Source organism: Haliaeetus albicilla, chromosome 6, assembly GCF_947461875.1.
Source record: "Haliaeetus albicilla chromosome 6, bHalAlb1.1, whole genome shotgun sequence".
Classification (NCBI taxonomy): Eukaryota; Metazoa; Chordata; class Aves; order Accipitriformes; family Accipitridae; genus Haliaeetus; species Haliaeetus albicilla.
The window spans coordinates 18,110,376-18,131,306 of record NC_091488.1 but is presented as its reverse complement, the minus strand read 5'-3'; the positions used below and the strand labels follow the sequence as shown (position 1 = coordinate 18,131,306).

Genomic DNA, 20,931 nt, shown 5'->3' with positions numbered 1-20,931 from the left:
GTATCACCTGGAAGTACATGGAACCACTGAAGTAGGGATAACAGGCTTGAGTCAATAAGTATAAAGCCAAACATGCGGAAGAACAAATGCATACAGATTCTTGTATGCATACAAAGCAGAAATTTCTCTCCTTTCCATCAGTGCTATATGTTATAGTATTTCTTCAGATGGTATAGCTGGGAGTCAGTCTGGCAAGCGCTTCAGATTAGATTGTCCCCATCTGCTTTTTCATCTCAGGGACTAAAGCTAACCTCAAAACACCTCATGCTTCTTTTTCTAGTTTCAAATGAAAAATAATATTTGACGTTAACTATCATGGTAAGTTGCTACCTACAGAGGCGATGATAGATTTCTTAAGTAAATGTAGAATTCCTGTCATTTATTAAAAAAAACCACCAAACCTCACTTTGGTTAAGTTGAATAAACATTGATCATCTATTAATATTAAGAATGATAAATCTTGCTGCTGCTTTGGCTCTGGTTCAGCATCATCATTTATTAACATCTTGAAATAGCACTGTGGAATGGATGATGCTCAGATTTGTACCTGAAGAATCCACCAAAATCTTCCTGCAGAGAACTTAAGAGGTGAGGAAAGCAGAAACAGAAAGGATGCATAGCTATCAGACAAGACTTATGCAGTAAGTTCAACGCCTCATTTTACCCACTTTATATGCATTTTGTATAAATCAAAGGTCACATTTTAAGCCTATGTTAAATCATCAAATAGCTCTTTTCAAAATGTCAGCAATTCATTGCACAAATTGTCTGCCAAATAATAGTTAATCAATTGTAAATGGCATGCAGATTCTCATGTAAACTTTGGGGAAATTGCTAACCTCAGCTAAGTGTAGATAACATTTTTCATGGAAAGTCACTTCATACACTTGCCTTGGCTGATTTAGACTGGGTAAGCTCTGATATAAATCATTTCAGAAATGTGGATTATACTGAAAAGTCATATTTGATCTTACTAGCACAACTGTACTCTTTGTAGCTCTAGCCAATAGTTCCTTGCTGTGTAAAATCAGCCTCTCTGCAGATCCATGTCACTGGTTTAGAGAATACATTGGGTCAAACCTTGAAAAATAACATATTTGTGTAATTACCATAACCCTGGATATTTCCGCATTTTTTTGCAAGATGGAGAATGGCAGGTAAGGAGTTGTGTGGGGTTTGTGGTTCTGTCAAAATATAGCCCTTGAGCTCTTAGCAAGACCAGCTCTCCTCTCATTTGCACTGAGATGAGGCGTTCTGTGAACTGCCCCTCTTTCCTCATTCCCTTTCTTATTCCAGCATGTCAGCTCCCTTCTCTGTTTCCGCACCACATCGTCTTTGTCTAGGCTGCTTCCTTTTCACTCAGCGTCAATTTTTTTCATAGCTTGTTCCCCTCACATGCAGGCGTAGAATTTTCTCTTCCCACCCAGCCTCTTCCCTCCTTGATTTTCTCCCCTATTATTTCTGCTGTTGAAGCTGTGTCTCACTTACCCTCTTTTTATATGTCTTTGCCTTTTCCTGCAGATCCTCATTCACGACTGCAGCTTCATTGTCGGTAATTTCCCCTTTTCCTTGCATCTTTTATGCAGCCTAGGTCACTGCTCTTCCGCTGGCATGGCACTTTCGCCTGGTTCCGGGACCAGACCTGCTGGTGGGGGCTTCATGGGGGACTCTGGAACTCCTGTCCCCAGTCACACCATCCTGCAGATGCTCCCCCAGAGGGGCCAAAGCAGCAACCCACCCAGCAATCAGAGAGAGTGCAATTTCAGCCCAGGGCTGGGTAGACATGTAAAGGGAAACCCAGCCACTGACTGCCACAGGGGAGCGGGACAAAGGTTGGATGAGAAGTACAGTGTTAAGCCATCTTTATCCGAGGACCTCATCCCATTGGTTTGCCCGCTATTGGATTTTTCTAAGGGAGAAAACAGACTTCAGAGTATGCTTGTAGCTCACTTACAATTTGGACCACACATTACTTTCTGGTGTGATGGTGGTGCAGCGTGGCATCCCCTTGACTGATATTTTCTGCTCAGCCATGCCGACTCTCCTCACGTCTTCTTTCCCTTTGCAGCTCTGCCCAGCACTTTGCATCTCCACTTCTCAATGGCAAGCTTATTTCTGATCATGTTGAGGAAAACTCCCTTGCCCTCCACTGGGTGTTGGAGTCATAGTATCTTTCCAGTTCATTTTTCCTGCCACCCTTGTGTCCCACTGCTGCACTCTGAACCTCTGCTGTGCTTTAGACTTGCCACTTCTTACCTCTAACTTATGGTCATTAGTTAGTCAACAGCAGGAACCATTTTTATTTCATCCCATTACTCTGCGACATAAGCAGTCGGGATCAAAGTATTTGCTGATGTATGTTATCCATGCTTTCTAGCACTTGAGATACTGATCATCTCCTCCTGTTGGGAATTTACAGCATGCTACAAGCATTGCACTACTGCGTACAACTAAATAAATAGACTACGTTCTGGCTGGGCTCTGTCTGGTTATGTTACGTGCCTCTTCCTTCTCCCTGGTTGGCTCTGCCCTTGGATCGGTCCCCGTTGCCCCCTGCAGAGCCCTGGGGAAGGACATGCGGTGGGGCTGGGGCTGGCGGTCCTGAGCCAAGCCTGGCCCTCGGGCCCACTGGGTGCTGGGAGGCATGGTGCCCAGCTGAGGATATTCAGGTGACGGTGTTTGAGGTACACACCTTGCAGAGGGGATCACTTTGCTTCCATAATGGCATTTTGGAGTGGCAGATATTAACAGGAGTAGAAGCCCAGGAGGTCACTGCGTACAGCCATGCTTTAGCAGGGCTGCATGCCATCTGTTCCAAGCCACCACGGGACAGGCAGAAAGCTTGTCTTAGTTGTACGCCAGGCAGTGCTGCCAACTCGGAAACCCTTTATTATGCGAATGGTGTGTTTAGAGACCTTTTGCCTTCCCCAAGGCAGGTTCACATTGACCAAGGCAATCCTAAGAGAGGTCTGGCCTGTTCGGCTTCAAGCCTTTTACATCCTCTCCAGGCAACCTGCTCCCGTGCCTCTGTGTCATTAATGTCCTTCTTTTCGCTAAAGTCTGAATCTGTTCCTTCTTGTCCCTGTGCTGCACACGGGGAATAATATTTTCTCTCTGGAAGAACCTTTTGTGTATTTGAAAATCTTCATCTTTCCCCTCAGCCATTGCAGGACTAAGCAACCTCAGTTCTTTCATCTGCCCACACAGGTGACACTTTTGGACCTCTGGCTGTTGTCACTGCTCTCCCCTAATTTCCACTCCCTTTAATCTCAAAGTGCAGCACCCAGACCTGGGCATGGTACTCCAGCTGGACTCGCCGAAGCAGAGCACACCAGAGAGGTGTCAGCGTGTTCCTTGCACATGCACTGCCATATATCCAGCTTGACATGTTTGCTTTCTCACACAGCAGTATGAACAGCCATTTATAATCGCTTGATCCTCCTGTGAAGGACTGCTGCACACTCATTTGCTCTCTGTCTTGCACACAGGCAGCTGGTTATTCATACGCTAGGGTGGTGCTTTACATTTGTCCTTCCTGAATTGCATCCTACCTGTGTCAGAGGAGCTTTCTGCTCTGGCGAGACCACTTTGCCTTATCATCCTGCCCTCCAGAGTGTTTGTGGATACTCTAAAGTTGGATATTCTGCAAATAAGTGTATTGTCTCCCACCATTCAAAGTATTTATGGAATTGGTGAAATGATACTAAAGCACTGAACGGCTGTTTTGACGTTTTGTTCAGTGTGATACATTTCCAGTGAACTAGTTCCTTGGGATTGTAAAGGTGATGCAACCAGTATTGTATTATTAGATGTATAAACCATTAGGTGTATGACTGAGCTGGTTCTGCAATAACTAAAAATAATTTGTCTGTAAGATTTTGCCTGCTGTGCCACTGTGGCATAAAAAAATTGTTCAGTAATGCCTGTCATCTCACTAGGATAGTGCGGAAGAACTTAAAAATTAATTTCTGGATGTAAGCTTACCATCTTTCTTACAGTCACTGCTTGTGATTTTACAAAACTTTGGATCTGTTACCAGCTACTTCACCTTCAAACTTTTCCATAGAACAGCTGAATATGTCCCATCCAGACAGTCTGTACAACGTAGAAACAATTTATATTTCACTTATCGGACTTAATCGTCCACCTGCCTGAAATCTACTACATTTAAATCCTATGGATGAATTTCAAGTAATTAAAGTTGCTTAAGCCTTGATAGAAATCGGTACTGAGCATGTGTCTATCCTGCAAAATAGAATCAAATGCAGAAACAAACAAGGTAAGCTGGTGCCTCTGCACAATGCAGCACAGCTTAAATATATTAGATCAGGAATTGCCTCCAGTTATGGTGCTAGTATGTTCTCCAGTGGCATAGGCATCTTTGTCCAGTGTTCTCTCAGCGGGTCCGTATCTCCACGGGAAAACACAAGAGCAAAAACCCCTCCAGCCTCACTACCTTCTACTCTGTGCTAGGGAAGTACCCTAAATTGCTGTTACGAATATTTGCTTTCACTATGGCATTTGCTACAGAGGTAGACCACTGTAGGCATGTTTTTCCAACTTTTAATTTTTTAAAAAAATTGTGCACGTGAGGTAGATGTATTGGTGATATGCTGGTAACTGAAAGCAATATAAGTAATTAATATATTCCTCCTGTTGAATGTCTCTTACTTAGCATTAGGTCTCATTAAAATCAATAGAAGGAATACAGAACAGAAGGACATATATTTACTGAATTAAGCCCTTAGATAATTGTCAAATACATCATGCTAGTTAGGAATTGAATTAAAACTATTTTATTTTGATAATGCCAGCTGTCACTAAGTGCTGCTGTCAGGTATTGTCTTCCAAGTCAACTTTTCTTTATAGGAGAGCAAGTCTCGACCATTAAAATACCAGTGTGCTGGCTTTGGGGTGTACAGCTAAGCTCTGTGCAGGTTTGTGGACATGTGGGTACTTTGCATGTTAAGAACAGAAAATGAAAAAGATAATTTAGCCATCAATAGTTGGACAAGTTTTCTGTCTTTAATTAAACAGTCAGATAAAGTTTTATGACTCTATATCAATGGACTATATGAGAGCCTTCTAAATGGATTGCAGCTATTGAGCTCCAGATATGCACTGAAATGAATAGATCACTTAAGACGTCTAGTGGATAGCAAAGATCACCTTGCAGGGTTCAGTCTCTGACTGGGGTAATATTTTTGTATGAAGGTAGGTAATAATTTGGGAAACGTAGGCACAGTGACAGCATGCTGGAAAAGCTTTTCTCAAGCCTCAGAGCATCCCCTAGAGATAGTCAGACTGATTTAATCATCACAGAAAGATTATTTAATCTATCATGAACGAAGGTTTTAATTTTTTAAAGATAAGTAATTTTCTATTTATTTTGAAAGGGAAGCTGGGGAAGCAGAAAACAAGTGTGTCTGTAAAGAAAGCTCCCATTTCTGGGGACTTAATGTGGTGACATCTTTTTGATAAGAGAAGCATCTATCAAACGCATGTGAAACTTGATCCTTGTGCTTTCTCTTTCCTGTCAAAAGAAGTAGAACCACTTAATTTTGTTGTTCTGGTGGAGATGCAGATTCATGGGTGTGCACAATGTTTGTTAAAAATAAATGGCAGCCTACTCAACACCTCCAAGTGTGAAATCCTCTGGAAGGATTTGCAGGATGCAGATGTTCTCCCCATCCCTCTGCCCTGGCCGTGGGGGACTGATACCCAGCCTCTGCCTTCTGAGCAGGCCATTAATCTGACAGGCAATCTGATTGAATGAAATGGGGTAAATCCCTGTTGGATAACAAAATGCTAGATTAGCAGTTAGAAAACCTTGTGATTAGAGAGATTAACTGCTAAAGACATCATTCTTTCAGATGTAAAGCCTCCATTTTCATTTAGAGCTGGTAGTCCCTGAAAAACTACTGCACTAGCAACTGGGAAACTGTAAACGTGCTGACCTGCAGAAGGGTGATTGAAGCTTAAGATGTCTTTGGTAGCTGTATTTCTTGCTGTTTGCTTGTTAGGCAACCCATTTTTCTTTCTCTGGACATTTAAGTCTTTGCATTCTCAAAGATGCTGTTTCCTTTGAAGAAAAGGGGATTCGGTGCTAGCTACAACAAGGAGCAAAAGTGCCTCTCTTTGGCTTTATCATTTCATTAGGTATGGGACAAGAGCTTTTAAGGAAGGATGTGGCCATAAAGATCAAAGGGTTCCCCACAATTTTGTGAGTTGCCTGCTGGAAATCTATCACTGGATGTTAAAGGTTACAGTAGCCTCCTCCAGTGGCACTTGCAAAAGCTGTAATTTAAAAAATAATTGTTGAAATATGATACATGTTTTAATAGGCACTGTTAAATTAGTTGACTGGTTTAATTCAGTATAGACATGATATTTGTTTTTTGCTTTGAGATGGCAAGCAGGAGCCTTAGAAAACATACTATAAATATTTTTGCAAACATTTCTGCATCTCTTTCCAAGTGCCAGGTGAGAGTTCAGCACTTGACTGCTCTAAGCACATGTGCATAAAACCTGAAAATGTGATAACTACTAAATGAAAGGGAAATATTAATATTTTGTAGAAAGGTGAACTGAAAGCTTTTGGGGATACCTGTGTTTATACCAAGCTCCCTTTTTCTACAGAATAAAGATGATTAAAAAATGAGAACAGGGAATGTAGAACAGGAAAAAAAACTTCATAGAGGATATATTAGGGATACATTTAACAGACAGCATTAAATGTGATTTCTCATGTTTCTCCCTTTCCAGAGACATGATAGGTAAGTAATTAGCATTAAGTTAAATCACACTCAGGCATGTCATTTTGGGGTAAAAAAACCCCACAACAACCTTGACTTAAGCAACTGCTTTTGAATATTCTGCTAGGACCTAACTGTATCTTTGCGCTTCTAAATTCTTTAAACAACACAGCTCATACTTGACTTAACAGAGACTTTTGCTAGATAGCCTTCCATGGCTCACTCCCACTGAAACCAAGACATCTTTGCCCCTACACAGACAGGAAGAGTTGAGGGTTCAGGTGGTGTGACTAAAGCACTCTGGACATCCCTCACAGCAGTCTCTCTAGTCAGTATTTTCAGCAGCATGGTGCTGTGTGCATGAGTAAAAGCCTGTGGTGAGAAGTTTCAACTCCATGTGTGGATAATTCATTAAAAATTTTCCGCTGTCGCTGCTTGGGAACTAAGGAGCTCATGACCACCTTGCCAGAGCAAAACTTTACAAGTCTTTACCATCTCCATTGCTAACCTGCAACAAAGAGGAACAAGTCTCCCCGTACATGGGTTTTCTCCCTTTAGTTGTGCTAGTTTGCTACACCCCTTCACACAGTTAAAACACGATCCACAAGTGCTCTCATCTGGTCCTGTCTCACCAGTTTTTGAGATCAGAATATTTCCTTAGTGTTGTCGTTTCCAGGAAGAGATGTTAGGCAGCTCTAGGATGGCAATCTGGATTTGTTCTTAGGATATCCTTAGAAATCACTTGAAAACATCTTAACACTTTTGCAGCAGGATTGGTTTTTCTCACAATTTTCAGAAATAAGGGAATATTTTTGCTGCAGGAATGTGCTTTTCAGCAGAAAACTAAGCACCAAAACCACCCCCCACCACTCCCCCCGATATGGCAGCTTTGCATGCTATTGCTTTGTAGAAAACCCAATGCTGGGGGAGAAAAAAAAAATCTAGGCCTCTTACAATGTCTCCTTTACTATATATTTTATAACTAGCAGAGTCTGATGTCAGTTGTGGGCAGAACCCAAAGGAGATAAAATGGGTCAACTGATGAGTAATTGGGTTATTTGAACCAATTACTGCTCTGAATGATGACTCACCAGGCTGGAGCTCATTTGGAAGTTCAGAATAGCGCGGACCCAGTAACCTTGTAAGTGTTCCTTACCCTATCCCTCTGCAAAGCTCAGTAGCATCCCAGCTTTTAGCACTTTACCCATCCCTGCAATTCTCCTTGCAGTTTTCAAGGTGAAGAGTCCTCCCTGCTGTAAGTGTTCTGGGGCTATTAATAACAAAATCCCTATTTCTGTAACAGATGCTCAAGTGCACTTGTGGGTGGAGGTGCTACAGATGCAGAGCTGTCACTGCAGCCTCCCCCCACACGTTTGGCTGCCCAGGTGTTGTGTGCCTGCAGCTTCCAGCATAGCATTGCTCTAAAATATGGGAAACTTCCACAATCGGACCTGCCCTTCTCCCTCTCTGATGAATTCTGCCCCCTGTCCATCAGTCCAGGTTGAGCCCCGAGGATACACAAGACTGCATGGAGAGAGGCACAGCTGCCCTGGTCTGGCAGGGAATTGAAGCAAGGAGTGAGACCTCCTTGGAGATTCCCAGCAGTGCTTCCCCCATGGCCACAGGCTCAGCCCTTCCCCAGAGTTCCTGGGAGCACCCCTGGGACAGCCAGAACTCAGACCTTTCCCAAGGGTGACACCTACTTCTTGATGGTCTGCTCAGTAGGACACCCAAGGTCATACTTGTCCTGGTTTCAGCTGGGATAGAGTTAACTATCTAGAGTCTTCCTAGTAGCTGGTACAGTGCTATGTTTTGAGTTCAGTATGCGAAGAATGTTGATAACACTGATGTTTTCAGTTGTTGCTAAGTAGTGTTTAGTCTAAACTCAAGGATTTTTCAGCTTCTCATGCCCAGCCAGCGAGAAAGCTGGAGGGGCACAAGAATTTGGCACAGGACACAGCCAGGGCACCTGACCAAAGGGGTATTCCATACCATGGGACGTCACATCTAGTATAGGAACTGGGGGGAGTGGGGGTGGCGTGTTGCTGCTCAGGGACTAACTGGGTGTTGATCGGTGAGTGGTGGGCAATTGCATTGTGCATCACTCATATATGCCAATCCTTTTGTTATTACTGTTGTCATTTTATTAGTGTTATCATTATTAGTTTCTTCTTTTCTGTTCTATTAAACCGTTCTTATCTCAACCTACGAGTTTTACTTCTTTTCCCAATTTTCTCCCCCATCCCACTGCGCGGTGGGGGGGAAGTGAGTGAGCAGCTGCGTGGTGCTTAGTTGCTGGCTGGGGTTAAACCACGACAGGGTACCACATGCACTTCTAGCAACAGAAAGCCACGTAAGATCTGCCTTTTGGTGGTGGGAGACACGCTGTGTGCTGAAGCAGGACGGTTGTGGACTGGGGGAGTTCTTGTGGGCAAGGCCATCCCTGTCCTTGCTCCTAGGAAGGAAGGAGATGGGGGATTGCCCTGAGGAAGGAAAAGTGGATTGCAGACATATGGCTGTCCCCAAATCCTAACAGCACAGCAATCCAGGGGGGGAGGGAGGGAGCTTGGCAGCTGGCCATGCTTGCCTGGGGGGTGAACGTATTTCCCCCCTCAGGCGGCTCAGGATGGGGGAACCAGAAAGGACACCAGCAGTCACTTACTTTCCAGCTGCAGTTTGTATAAAGCCAGTTTGCTGATTGCACTTCCCTGAAGTTGGTAAGGTTTCTGGGTGCCATCCCCTCGGAAGGCCTCTGTGCTGAGCTATGCTAAGGAAGGGAGAGCTCCAGGCTTCATAGGAGTCCAGGTCTTGGAAAATGTATCTAAGCTCCACTTTGCTTTTGAAAGCCTTGGCTAAAGGTGTGTACCACACCACACAAGGCAGGTCTAGCTGAAGCAAAAAGCCTAGCAGCTTCTAAACAGCACCTTACCCAAAACCACCAGAGAGTTTAGAAGTATTATGGGCTGCTGCACGCTTTTATGCATTTCAGAGCAAATGAGCACAGCGTTATCTGATTCAGGTGCTTCTGTAATTGTGATTCATTAGGCTAACCACCCCGCTGGGTGGCTAGCACCTGTGTGCTCCTGCCGGGCTGGTGTCAGTGCTCTCAGCTGTGATAGGAAACATATGGCTGTACTGGCTGGTTCCAGATTTTTCCCTCCTTTTGTAGTCAATTTGTGATCTATTTGTTGGCCTCTGCAGCATTGAAGATCCTCTTGCAAGCAGTCTTTAAATGACCAGGGAGCATGATCGGTGTGATGAGTTTTATCCATCCTCCCCAAGCAGGATTGTCCCTGTGCTCCCGGAATTGCATGGCTGCCACAGGGACAGAACCTCTCTTACCCTGGGAACCATTTCTCCTCCACCAAGAGGCACAGGGAAGACTAAGGATATTTAGTCCTCACTGAGGATATCTGTGCTTTTCATATTATTCAGAGTCAGGCTGGAAATCCGGCTTCGCCCCAGACCTCGGCTTGTGGGAGGCTGCTCCATGCCACCGGCTCTGAGCCCGCATATGAGTCTGGGCCATACATACACACCATAAATGGGTTGCCCAAGTGTGGGTCTCATCTCCTGGGCTGTGCAACTTCTATCAAAGTCTAAAAATACAAGGGAGAGCTTCACGTGTTAACACTGATAGCTGTATAACATTTGCGCTAATGATAATGGAGTTTGGATCTGGGGGAGGTGACAAGAGGTGAGCAGGAGTATGGCTCAAGTCCGAATTCATCAGCAGGCAAAAACATATGCATCTTTATCAATCAATGAAGCTAAAATAAAATTGTGGTCATTTGACAGCTGTAAGCGATGTATCTCTAAATAGTGGCAGTTCTGATCACTGAGAAATCCTGACTCCTGCAATCTTGACAGAGAGTAATTAAGGGACAAGCTCAGCAGTCAATACATGCCCCATAGGATTACAGGTTCACAGCAGACCCATGAGATGCAGGCCTCTGACAAAGGCCCCAAAAGGTAGTAAGCTGATCTTAATTTGTTCTGCAGTAGCTTATCAATCATGCTATTGGGCCAGCCCTGAGCACACAGCTTAAACAGTCACTTATGCATTTACACTATTCCTTCTTTTACACTGAGCCTGTCTTACCACTTTCTCAAGAAAGTTAAGGGATGTTAAATAATCCTTACTAAGCCCACAGACTGGTGGTGAGTAGCTGTATGGGAAAGATCACCTGACGCTAGAACAAGGCCATTTCTGGAATGAAACATATTAAAGCCTTTCAACAGCATCTGTCAATATTGTATTTCTCTTTTACAAACAATGAGGATGCATGCCTGTTGCTGCCAAGATACAGATCTAATGAGGACATTGGCTTTCCTAATGGGTAATCTCTAATCAGGCTTCTCTGCTACCACACGCTGCCATGCAGGAAAAGAGGCAGGAAAATACTATTTGTTGGGATACGGTGAGAAGGTCTCAGTAATCATATCTGCTACTATGTCAATTTGTAAGATTGCCCAGTGCTTGTCCCTCCTCCTTCAAGACAAAGTAGCTTTCTCAGTCATGGAGTGAATTTACAAGTAGCATCTGAAGCTAAGGAAAACATTTCTAGTGACACAGCTTGGTTTGCAGAGGCAAGGTGCTTTAGAAGAGGATTTGGTTTTGCTTTAAACACATCTACGTACAGCAAATATGAAGAGTAGCATGGCTGTGAATACAGTAGACACAGGCGACTGCATGTGCGTGGGTGTGTGGAGCTGGGACCTGTCTGAGCGGTGTATGAGCAGCCTAGCTGGTGACCTAAACACGTTTGGAGAAGGGTGGAAAAGGTTGCAGCTCTGAATCAGGATAGCACTTGTCTGAATCCTTAAATACCAGTGGGATTTAAATGCATCCCTAAGTGTTTTCCTTAGCTACAATTTTAGTTAGCTGAAATATAAAATATTCTGTTGAATCGAGGTGGGAGCCACGGTGGTCTTAAGCTCCCCGCAGGTCTGTAGGTGCTCTAAGCTGTGCTCATGGCCAGTGCCAGGGGGGCATGGGGACACCCTGGGAGCCCGCGAAATGGTCCCCAAGGGGAAGGGGCTCACTGCTGGCCTGAGGCGGGAGCGAGTGTCCTTTGAACTCCTTCACAGTCTCATCTTAATCCTTTCTGTAGTTTCTTAAAAGGATGCCAATTAGCATGAAAGTCACAGGCTACCAAAGTGGTACTGTACTGCTGATTTTATACATATCTATATGTGTGTGTGTGTATATATATACACATATAGTGGCTGACAAAGAAAACCTTACCTGGGGAGGACAGGTCAGACTGATAGGGTAATCTATCTAAGGATCACTAAAAATGTCAAGGGAGAAAGCAGAGCAATGAGTTAGGCTAGTGGTCTGTGGCTGTTTGGAGGTTTTAGGGAACCTGGGTTTCATGGGGTAGTACACATCTCAAATCCACCCAGTGTTTGGGGAAAATTTATATTGGGGAGGGGGGGATATTGAGGGGATTTTATAACGAGTCACCAAGCTGCATTCTTGGAGCTGGGGGGGAAGGGCAAAGCCACACATCATGATGTGCTGCTTCATGAAGTCACAGCAGGTTAGTTAGCTCCTTTGCAGTAAGTGTGGTTTGTTAAGCTGCCATCCGAGTTTAATGCAGAAGCTTCCTGATATGCTGTGACTCTTACAAGCTACTAAAAAGGAAAAAAGGAAATCAAAGAAGAATCAAATATGCTTTATTTATTGTTTTCTCACTGTCACATATTTCTTCCCATACAGCAAAGAGAGCTTCATTTTTTTCCCAGCACCTTTCTATAAGTGGTAGACCACTAATATTGATGGTAAAGTTGAAATGTAAAAAGTAACCAAACAAAGTACTGTCTCTTAGTTTCAGGAAAACGTTAGTAGATTTTTAAAAAATTGAACTTGGAATTCTTTAACCTCAAGGTCTAAGCCACAGAACAGTGTTCCTTAAAAAAAAAAAAAGGCTTTATGATAAATCTTTTATCACTTTGAACTTACTCATTTAAAAATATCTTAGCTGAAGGCTGTGGATGGCAGAGCAATAGAGTTACACAGACTGAAAAATAATAACCCGCTTTTCAATCATGGTATGGAAACGGTGCTGGTGGTCTGAATGGCCTGTTTGTAACCTGATGATGACACAAAGAAATGAAACTACCTTTGGAAGTACAAAAGCACCTTATAAGATCCTCTATGAGCTCTCACAGCCAGGGGCTGGTTTTCTTAACTATTGCTTATCAGCCCAATGTGTCTCTGCAGCATACAGCAGACTAAACTTCCCAAAAGCAGTTAAAGCTTCCTACTGCAGTACTTCAAAAGAGACCCTTCTCCTTCCTTTCCCAGAGGCTGACTGCTCTGAACCTCCTGAGGGAAACTCCTGGAGGATAGACACAGCCCAGAAGAAATGCTGGAAAACAGCAATAATAATTCCTATCTTCAAGAGAAGGAAAGGAAGAATCCAGGGAGTTTTGGGCTGGCCAGCTTAGCTTCAGTTGCCCGGCAAACACTTGCATGAAATAACTATTTTGTAAGTAACTGGTAGGAAATGAGCAAGAGTTAATATGAATCCATCAAAAACAGGTCTTCTTAATCTGATTAATTTCCTTCAACAGCTTAACAGGCCCTGTGGGTGAGGGCAGGGTTCCTTAATAAGCCTTTCATCCTGCCCTCATGGCATTTTCATAAAGAAGTAGGGTAATGACCAGATGACATATACTGTACGGTAGCCAAAAGTGCTATTAACTGTCCTATTAACTCTCAGAGCCTCACTGTCAAAACTGGGGGGATCTACAGGGGTCTGTCCACCACCTGGGTCTCCTTTATGGATGGTTTTTAGTGAGTACATTTGCTAAATTTGCAGGTACTGGCAAGCTGGTTCAGGCAACCATGGCTGGGGACAAACTGATCTTGACAAACTGGAGAAACAGTTTGGTAAAAAAAGAACCCACCACAAAAACGTGCAATTCCACATGGTGACAGCCCTAACCTCAGGCTGAAATTATCATTGCCTGTATCATGGGGGGGTCACCCCCTTACCCAGTTAGGGCAAGGAGATCTCCTCACAAGGTGTGTGAGCAGCAGTATGGCCTTTGAGGGACAAGAAGATGTTTTTCTGCCCAACTCAACATGGGTGGAAAAGCAGGTCTAGTTTGGGGCATTGTGTTTTGAGAAGGATATGGAGTAATTACAGAGGGCCTTGGGGAAAGCAGTGGTAATGGTGAGAAGCTTAGAAACCTTGAACTGTGTGGAAAGGCTAAATGAACAGAGGTGTCTTCTAGTCTATAATAATATTGAAATGTATCACTTCTGAAAGCAGGGCTTTTGTAAGCAATACTGTTCATTGCAAACCGACCTTACCACGCAGCATAGCATAAAAGCTCACAGGGGGCTGCAGGGAGCAATGGTGTCAGGTGAAGGAGAGATTTTTCCACTCAAAGGCTTTCACTTTACGCAGAGGAAATGCCTACTCGTACAAGGGAAAAGTAATCAATGGTAAGCACTAAGGTCTGTGGGGAAATATAAGGGCAATAAAACTTAACACTTAGTTGAAGCACCTGGGTAACGAACATTGCCACAAGCTGAAGCAAATGCTGTTGATGTAACTCAGGCTCGCCTGGCTCCATGTGCTGCACAGAAAAGCAATCTGTGGCTCCACTCCTCTGGTTCCCTTTTTCCCAGCCATAGGATTAGAGGTGGTCATAGTGGTGGGATAACCCTAGACAGACCAGGTCTATGTATATAGCCCAGCATGTAGGAAGGCAGGGGTACAGCTCCCAACTGCTGGGTGCAAGGGGCACCCATCTCCTACACCCACCTTCATGCCTTGAGGTGTGGATGTGCCTGCATTTCACCCATTTCCTTTCACAGGCACCCTCAGAGCTAACCAGCTGGCACCAACAGAAGCCCCAGAAACAACAGAATTAATCACAGAGACAACATAGTAATAAATATAAATGTGCTTCACCTCACTGCACTATAAAGGTATAGTTTTGGGGGGGAAGGATGGGAAATCTGCTGCTAAAATGCATCACTGGTTTTTTTTTCAGACATAGGTTTCTTCACAGAAAAGGTTTAATTTCTCTTTCTTTCACTGTTAAAACATTTTGTTGGTGCCTGCAGTAGTTGCAAGAAAAGCTTTCAATTCCTGAGCATTGGCTGTATTCCTGTGAGATGTTGTTATCTTTGTGGTCAAGATTTGTTATAAATTGAATATTCTTGGCTCTGATTTCTAAGGGATTTTCATTTTGAAGTCAAGAATTGTTTTACTGGTGTCAGGAGCTGGAGAATATGGCAGTGTGACAAAGTCAATGTTGCCTTCCCCTGTGTTTTTGTTTTTTCTTTTTGAACATCTAGCACCTGGAGCTATGGCATTACCTAATAATTGTATTTTAAAAGAAATTAAAAAGAGAAAAGATAAGGAAAAACAATTTCTCACAGCAAAGAACCTGAAGAGTGTTCCTTATGATATCAGAAAAAATAACTCATTGTTGGAAACTTCTGTATTTAATAGTTTTGTAGTAAGAGTTAATTGTATGAATTTTTACTTTAGTTGTCTGGGTCCTGGTTTCTAAACAACTGTGCTCAGTAGAACTGCAGTCTTTTCTTCAAAAGGGAAAAAAAAAAGTTCCACTCCCAGATTATTGGAAAAAAGAACCCTGTCTCTTCTTTATTTATTTATTTAGAAAGCACATACAGCAATGCATGGGGAGGGGAAGAGAGGTGCAAAACAGGTGAGCATACAAATCCATCTCAAAAGAAATAGTGAGACACTTACCAGATGATTAGTAGTACATCAGTCTATGTGAGCATTTAAACTGTTGTACCTCTAGATTAAAAAAAGAAACCACAGAGAATTTCTGAAGAACAAGGTAAATGTCTATATTTCAGAAATCCCACCACAATCAACTTGTAGGCAGCAATGTTTTTGTTTTGTTTTTTGTTCCTGATAGTTCCTCAAAGGGGTCTCTCTTGCTCATGCTATGGTTTCTTTCCTCAGTGTCCGCCTCTGGTGACAAGTAAGGATACTTGTGAATGAAGATTTCCCCTTAGTTCTTGACCTTTTCTTTAACTTCTTCTGATGCTTGAGTGAAATTCCAAGCTCCTCCATTATCGCATTGAAAGAAAGACACTGGTGGAAGATGGAAATGGCATTAAATACTTCTCATCAAAGGCAGAGTTCGACCATACCCTTTGCATAAATGGTGGCTTTTAGAAGCAAGGATCTGAGCCCTTACCGGCAGGCTCAGAAAGCTTCTCTGCTGAGTTCTGCCAGTTTTGCATAGCCCCTCAGGTATAATAGGTGAGGCTGTATAAGCCATGTGTTTTGCCTAACTTGGTTTCCTCTGAATTTAATTTAACTTTAGCTTAACAAAAGCTGATTATGAATGTTTCTGAAATTCTACACAGACACATTTGCGATGTTTTGGTGGCTTCATATCATAAAACTTACCCTTTTTCAGTAGGTAAATTTCCTCCTGATCTTAAAAGAAAAAAGGTCGTCTTTTTTAAATCACAAGTACCTTAGCCACAAAAAAATGGGCATACTAGAGAAAACAAAGAACACCATTTTTGAAGATTTCTTTGTGGTTTAGTTATTTTCTCCTCACAAAATTAACAGACATTTCTAAATTATAGCACAATCTTCAATCCTCTTCTTCCTTTGGAAAGAATCTTTTTCAAATATTGTGTATTGAAGGAGAAAGGTACCACAAGTATAAGGTAGCTGAATAGTTTATAAAGAAAGCAGAAATCTTTTGTTCTTCCCACCATCACAACATTAACAAAGACATTTCAGGTAAGTGGAAATATCCTTTAAAATCTACAGCTGGAATAATTACATGTAACGCAAAAAAAAAAAAAAACCCACAGAAGAGGCTTTACGTGGAAGTATCTAGCAATGCAAAAAAAATGTTCTATGAAAATATATATAAATACATTATTTATATATAAAATGAAATGATGGTAGCAGTGTGAAACAAAGCTTTAACTACCTTACCTTCATCAAGTTGATTAAATCCTTCCTACCAAACCCTCTCTAGAACAGCAGAACTGACCAGCTTTAAAACAACTGGTTAAATCTACAGTTCTTGTAAAATGACAGCAATAGCACACAGACATGGTTCTCTGTATCAAATACAATTTCCCTTCTAGAGTGATACCAATGCAAGGTAAGCAATGTCCAGTTCTTAACCAGTAATAATCCAGTAGGGATCTAAGTTATACAGGGCTAAAAAAAGAAAAAAACAGATATATTATTTGAAAAGGAGAAAACCCAAGCTTTCCTAGTAGCCAGCTATTCTAGAAGAATATTTTCAAATGCAAAAGAGAGTATGATGGTAACCTGGATCAAGATTAAATAATTTGTTTAAAGTAGCAAAGGAATCCCAGAGAAGTGAGTCCCCCACACCGTGCTTCTTCCTCTCCAGTATAAACCCTGCCTATACTGTGCATAACCCCGGCTCTTTAAATGAGCTCAAGACATCAGTGCATCAGTGTGTGTGTGTATTTTAAATGTGTATGATCTTGCATATGTCATCATGTCCATTTGTGGGATGGGCTGCACACAGGCTAAGATCTCATAGTATGTTAAATCTATAGTTTAATATGCTCTTTCTTTGAGATACTTGATTTTTGTCCATCTAAAATTCTTAACTATATATAAATTAAGCTACTATTAATTCATGCCAGCCCCCAAATGTAGTAGACATAGGCCAGGGCAGTGTACTGCTCTTTTTTTCAAATTACTTTCTGGTAATAGCCAGGAATTTGCTGGTGCAATTATCATTTAAATATCCTCTTTGACAATGTAATACAGGAATTCCAGCATTACAGGAGTTAGAGTTAAAGGTGTCCACTGCAGCCCCATGCCTTCTGGAAGCAGTGGGTGGCACAGGTATCATCCTAACACAGACACTATTTCTATATCGCTTCAGGTTTTTATAGAGAGCAGCACCACTTATTTCCAAAATAATAAAACTGTATGCTCTACGTGGCTGACTTAGCACAGATAATTTCTCTCTACTATCTTAGTTTTAATTGAGCTTTCAAAATCTAGATTACAGAGAGATTCCAGAACTCCATGGCAAATAAGGAAAGGATCACATTATCAATTTGTAGGATTGATCAGGTTTATTTTTATTTCCCTGTTGTTCTTACTAACCTATATGTTATGTGTGTATTCAATAATAGCCGTCAGTCTCTGCAATGTGCATACAGGGATGATTTCTGCAGATGAAACAGTACGTTCTACTGCCTTGTTAATACTGCTGTGTATTTTAATTTTCCAAACTGATTCATATTATTCAGACTATGCAATTATCATAATGCCTTCCAATTTCATATCAACAAAATAGTCCCATGAAGATCGTTTTACATCTGCAGATAGATATTGAAAACATATTGCTGACATTAAGTATGTGAGGATTTTAATGTCTGACTACATGATTTGTGAAGTGCCCACTGGTTCCACTTCCAACTCTGTTTTGAATTTTAAAATCAATATTATCAGAAAGACTTCAAGCTATTCTTCAGAATGGCTCTTATGTTTAGGTCTTGTCTAAGAACTAAACTTTTGCCTAATTGTTCATCAATAGCGGTTGCATCTAAAACTGAATATAAAAACACTACTGTTCTTGTTGAGCATTTTCTCTGTAAACTGATCATGTTTATCCACCCACAAAGTATGGAAGTAGGACATTTAAAATCTGAAAGGGCTCTGCCTTATCGAGACTCTCTCTTATCCCATCCTGGCAGTGCAAGGCCCTAGTGGGTTGATTACCCACGATAGAGGTCAGAGCACACACACTCAACATGCATGGGAATGGGCTTGGCCATCCTACGGAGAGGGTGGGTTGGGAGAGGGACAGGAGGAGGTTTTACAGTGATAGCTTCCAGGGTCTTACACCGTGAAGCTCCAGCTCCTGGCGTTGTGAAAGCACAAAAGCAGTTTACTTTTATGGTGACTTTGCGCTTAGTTTTGAGGGACTTAAAAACCATTGCTATGAGTTTTGTCAACCTGAAGCAATGAATTAAATGTAGACTTATAGACCCTGGACTAAAACTTCAAAGATATTCCAATGGTTACGGACATAACTACGCCTCTCATTGATTTTGTGCATATTCCTGTGTCTGAGATCCTACCACCTTTGAGAAAACCAGTTGGAGGTGGCAAAGAGCATTGAAAACCTGGGAGACACAGGTCTTTCTCTGTCCCTTTGCCTTCACACAGAGCTTCAGATGGTCTAAAAGAGCAACCCGAGATGATACTTTGAACTTTCAGGGGTTTGGTTAATCATTCAGAAGGACAGTTACATGTGAACTTTCTTTTAAGCCCCAGGAAGCATAGCTCAAAATCCTATTTATCTCCAAGCTTGTGCGTGTGATTAGGAAACTGAACAGATGTCTGAAAACTGGAATTTCCCTGAACTTTTCAAGCAGTAGAAAACTGTGGTACACAGTGAGTACAAACTCAGCCAGAATGCTGTAGGATTTACAGGAAAATCACGGACAAGGAACACATTCAGTGGGGACTCCCAAGACAGCCCTCTGAACAGCACCATGTCTGTAGCATAATTACAGTAGCCTTTAAAAAGAGGATGGTGACATTAAAATTTCATTTAAAAGGGTAATATACTGTTCTTTTAGTCTCATATTCAGATAGCCAGACTGAAAGAGTTTCTTTAAAAACCTATTTTTTTACATGCTGTTAAGTCCACTTTTGAGGTCTTGCCCAGAATGAGAGCAGAGTAGGCACAGAGCAATACATTTAACAACAGAGTAATAAGTTTAACATTTTGCTTTCAGTCAGTTCAACTTTCTCATTCTAGCAGTGTCAAAATGCTGCAGGACATGGCATGTGAGGCTAAAAGGAAATGTCATCCTTTAAAAACAGGATAGATTTTGCTCTCCTTGTGATGTGAGACTTTCTCTTTGCCCTTTAGTCATTTCAGCAGGCTGTAAAACTTGGTCATGAATCTCCCAAATCATTCCTTACACTCCCATACAGAAGACTGTGTTAAGCTTTAGGATAATTATAGATTCAGAATTTAGAAAATAACATAAAATAAAGTAGAAACAAGACTGAAAAAAAAAAAGAATCTGTAGTCAGGATTTATTGATCTGCTGCTTATGCTGCTGGGCTACTGCTGGGGACAAGACTTTTCAATTGTATTTATTAATACGTTGCAAAAACAAGCAAATATCAAAAAAAAAAAAAAGACAACCCAAACCCAGTGCACTGTGTTGGAGAACTGGGAACTATGAAAATCAAAGGAAGTTGGCCAGATTTTTTTCTGGAACAACACCTGTCCAGCTCAGGCACAGAGAAGGATGTGCAGAAGTCAGGATTTTTCTTCTGCCGTGCCCTCCTCACTGTGAAGGACCCATAGCTGGGACACTGACATATGTATTCTGTTGAAAGAAAAGTGATTTGTTTGTGCCTAGTGCACCAAAGGAAAAATATCCAAAATAGTTTCTCCTAGTGAGCAAACTGCTGTTGCGGCACATTAAGAATCTGTTTGAGCATTCTGTCACTGATGGCTAATTGCATAAGTAGATCACTAAATTAAGTCTTTTAGACTGTCAGAGTCTATTGAACAGTGATTGCCAAAACAGTATGATGGTAACCTATGGATTATTTTAACTCTTCCTCAGTTATATAAACTGTTTCTCGGTTTCTTCTTTACAAGAAAAAAAAAATCAGTAAAGCTACTTGATGGTCTCCCAAACCATCTAAACACAAATGGGACTGCTCAGTGAAGGCACAGATGGCCACAGTTGTGTCTGGAGGTGGGGTTATGGCCTGAAAATGGAAGGGCTCAAGCTGATGTTCATTGATGAGGGGGAATTTGCAGACCTGACAACTTCACAGAAAATTCTGTCTTGCAAGAACCTCACTGAGATAGGAGATTTCTTCCTTCTCCCCCTTCTCCTCCTCCTTTGTTTCCAAAGAACTAAAGCTGTGAAGCTTCAAGGCTTTGATCCAAGAGAGGTGACGCAAGCACACAATACCATGGCAGTACTTTGAGGAAATATCAGTTTAGTTACAGAGAGCATTATTGCTGTGCTTGGTCTAGTTCTGCAGTGCAGGCGTGGTGTTAATCCACCCTCCTGGCTTTCCGAAATGGTGATCGTATTGCCTTTGTTCCTCTCATTCTTCTCTTGTCTTGTCCTTTCTCTCTCCTTCCCCCTGCATCTTTGCCTAATTGA

General features: G+C 42.1%; 2 protein-coding genes across 6 annotated transcripts in view; both read right to left on the bottom strand.

Annotated features, from left to right (window-relative positions):
- CCT8 (chaperonin containing TCP1 subunit 8) overlaps positions 1 to 20,931 on the bottom strand; it is a 336,809-nt gene that overhangs the window by 147,434 nt on the left and 168,444 nt on the right. The gene's annotated exons all lie outside the window — the stretch shown is intronic.
- Positions 15,363 to 20,931, bottom strand: part of GRIK1 (glutamate ionotropic receptor kainate type subunit 1) — a 173,970-nt gene continuing 168,401 nt past the window's right edge. For 2 of the 4 annotated variants that reach the window (XM_069785257.1, XM_069785255.1), the window contains one exon: positions 15,363 to 15,853. In XM_069785257.1, coding sequence (XP_069641358.1) covers positions 15,698 to 15,853 — 156 coding nt within the window. In that variant the 3' untranslated portion in view covers positions 15,363 to 15,697. The remainder of the gene's footprint in view (positions 15,854 to 20,931) is intronic. The other 2 variants (XM_069785259.1, XM_069785256.1) reach the window with 1 other exon arrangement.